This window comes from Antrostomus carolinensis, unplaced genomic scaffold (assembly GCF_000700745.2).
Source record: "Antrostomus carolinensis isolate BGI_N321 unplaced genomic scaffold, ASM70074v2 scaffold27058, whole genome shotgun sequence".
In the NCBI taxonomy this organism is placed as follows: Eukaryota; Metazoa; Chordata; class Aves; order Caprimulgiformes; family Caprimulgidae; genus Antrostomus; species Antrostomus carolinensis.
Genome location: NW_010334068.1, coordinates 6,120 through 9,000, shown reverse-complemented (window position 1 = coordinate 9,000; position 2,881 = coordinate 6,120). Strand labels below are relative to the sequence as shown.

At 60.4% G+C, this 2,881-nt stretch overlaps 1 protein-coding gene across 1 annotated transcript in view; it reads right to left on the bottom strand.

Moving 5' to 3' along the window:
• Window positions 1-2,000: 2,000 nt before the first annotated feature.
• Window positions 2,001-2,881, bottom strand: part of LOC104529713 (testis-expressed protein 264-like) — a gene marked incomplete at its 5' end in the record, with an annotated part of 6,994 nt that continues 6,113 nt past the window's right edge. Inside the window, one exon of the mRNA XM_010174098.1 lies at window positions 2,001-2,314. Within this exon, the coding sequence (XP_010172400.1) occupies window positions 2,001-2,314 (314 nt within the window). The remainder of the gene's footprint in view (window positions 2,315-2,881) is intronic.

The following is a 2,881-nucleotide window of genomic DNA, read 5'->3' as shown; positions in this document are numbered from 1 at the left end:
GAGGCCAGCAGTGCCTCTGGAGCACCACCCCAAGTAACCACCTCACTTCCCCGTGCCTCAGTTTCCCCACTGCTGGCTGCTGTGCTGGCAAGCTGCGGGTTAGGGCCCTGCAGCAGGAGTCAGACCTGCTCTGTCCCCCCCCAGCCCAGCAGTCCTGATTTGGGGGTGACAATCCAGGACCTCCCTGGCAACGTCCCTCCTGGGGTCCCAAGGCACCAGGACCCCAGACCCCACTGTCCCATCTCCTTTCAAGATCGTTAGCAGAAACAGAGCAGGGCACTGGGGAGGGTGTCTGTGCTAGGGGACCTTGCTACCGCTGGCCAGGGGGGACAGAGAGCTGGGGAGGGCTGGAGACGTGCTGTGATGAAGGATGCTGGCACTGCCAACGTCCCGCTATCCCCCCAGCAGATGGGACCTGGCACAAACCTCACACACACCTCGGCACCGGCTCCATCCTCCTGGCTGCTGCTGTGGCGCTGCTGACAGCACAAGGACAATGGCAAAGCTTCGCTGGCCCCCATCTTTGGTGGGGTTAGGGGACAAGTGGCATTAGGATCTACTGCCTGTCTCCAACCCCGCTGGAGCCTCAGCCAGGCATAAATATTTCAGGGGGCTTGGCAGCTTTGTAATAACCAGCAACAAAGATAAACACCGGGAAGAGCAATATTTTTCCATGTGGGCTGGAGGAGTTTAATATTTTATCACTCGGAGCACAAAATATTTATGAACAATTTCATGTCAATCACTGGCTGAAGACTAATCATGACCTTTCCAAGCCAGGGAGGACATGTCCCCACCACGGAGGGACAGCCAGGTTTCCCCTGCCCCTTGCACACTCACTCCAAGCGCCAGATTTGGGCCACCACATCTGACTGCTGGGGAACAAGCCCTGGGCTGCCAGAGGCACCGGGGCAGGGCAGGGGCTGAGCTCTGCCAGCCTGGTAAGATGCTCCAGCAACCAGCATCACCCCAGGGCACCATGGTGGTGATGTCCAGGCTGGTCCCTTTTCCCCAGCTGGGGGACAGTGAACTGGGTCTGGTGTGGGCAGCCCTCCCTGCCTGCACCCCGCGGCTGTGGGACCAGGCAGCTGGGATGCCAGGGAGGCACGAGCAGGCAGTCTGGTCCCCGCTGCCACAGGAGGAGCACAGCGGTGACAGGCCCACCAGCAGCCCAGGGACCTGGCTTTACTGGTTTTACTTTCAGCAGGTTCCCAAAAGGAACAGGGGTGCCACGTCCCTCCTGCCCAGCCCAGCTGGGCACGGTGGCTGGGACCCTTCCCCGCTCCCCCCACAGCTTGCACAAGCCAGGGATGTCCCCGTGGCCCTGATGGGTTGCCCGGGCAGGGGGCAAGTGCATGCAGTGGGGACACAGAGCCCTTGGGCTCACCACAGCCCGCTCCCCACCACAGGGCTGGATGGCGCAAAGGGCCAGGAGACAGTCACCAATGCCACCAGCCACCAGTGAGGAAAAGCATCCACTTTATTACAGACCCCAGAAGCGCCCGCGGCAGTGCCAGGAGAACCAGGTTTACACGGGATGTTTCCATTTCTTCAGCAAGGGGAAAAAAAGAGGGGAACAAACCCAACCGACCCTACTCACGGCTCTTTGGTGTTCAAAAACACGCGGCGGTGCGACAGAGAGAAGCTGTGGGTGAGAGAGGCACCAGCAGAGTCAAGGGGGGACACCTCTCCCTCCACCACCACCACCACCCCCCGAGATGCCCACGAGGAACTTGCGATGCATCTAGAGACACACAGACAGCAAATGCATTTCACTGCCCCCCCAGCCTGCACCTACCCCACCGCTGAGCACTGCAGGAGACCCCTCTGCCTCCGGGCATCCCCAAAACAGTCAAACACCCTTTCTGCAAAGAGGGAGAGCAGGTCCCGGGGGGAATCAGTGACCAAAATCTCTCGGTTGGAGAGGGAGGAGGTGGGAAAGGCAACCAGTTCCCAGTAGCTCAGACCCCGGCGGGAGGCGAGGCAGCCAGGTCTCCGCTTTACTCTTCTCCTCTCTCAGCAGCAATGGGCTCCTTGGTCCACTTGTCTGTGACCTCCTGGTTGCCTGAGTAGCCCACGCTGGGCAGCAGGCTCGGGGCTCCCTCCCCATCCCCGGTGACCTCCAGGTCCAGCTCCTCAAAGGAGGAGCCGCTGGCTCCCGACTCGCTGTAGCTGTGCTCGCTGCGGTTGTCCACCTCCTCCCGGCCACGGCTGGCTGGGAAGGGCAGCAGGATGGAGGTGGCCACCGAGGTGTCTCTGCTGTCAGTTGTGGCCTCAATGCTGATGGAGCTCGTCTCACTCATGGTGTCGGCCCCTGGGATGGAGAGAGAAGGGGAGGGAGTGAATGCTGTGGGAAGGAGGCGATGGGGATGGGGATAGAGTGCTACAGCCTTTGAAGCCACCAGAAACCTCAGAGATGTCACGCCACAGTGGAGACCAGCTCTTACCTCTTGTCACCTCTTGTGCCTTTGAGAAGTGATCATGCCAAGACAAGCACGAGCTGGACTCAAGCAGCTCCCTGAAATCCACACAAACAACCCCTGGTTTCTCAACCATGCTCTGACCTCCTGGCCATACCCTGGCCCCACTGCTGCTCTCCATGCACACACTGAGGACCTGGCAAGCCCTTCCGTAGGGAGAATGCCCAGCCTGGGAGCTGGGGGACAACCCTGCCCCCTTTTTTGTCACCAAGAACAAGGTGAGGAGCAGGACAATGTGCTGCGAGGGTGATGCAGAGCTGCAGCGTTGCTTGAGCACCCAAGGGGAAGGTGGCAGGTGGGCAGATCCTTGGATGTGCCACCATCAGAGGTGGGTGTACATCCAGCCTCATGCCAGGGCACCCTAACGCTGCCTTTGGAACCCCAACAACCCGCTCCTGCTC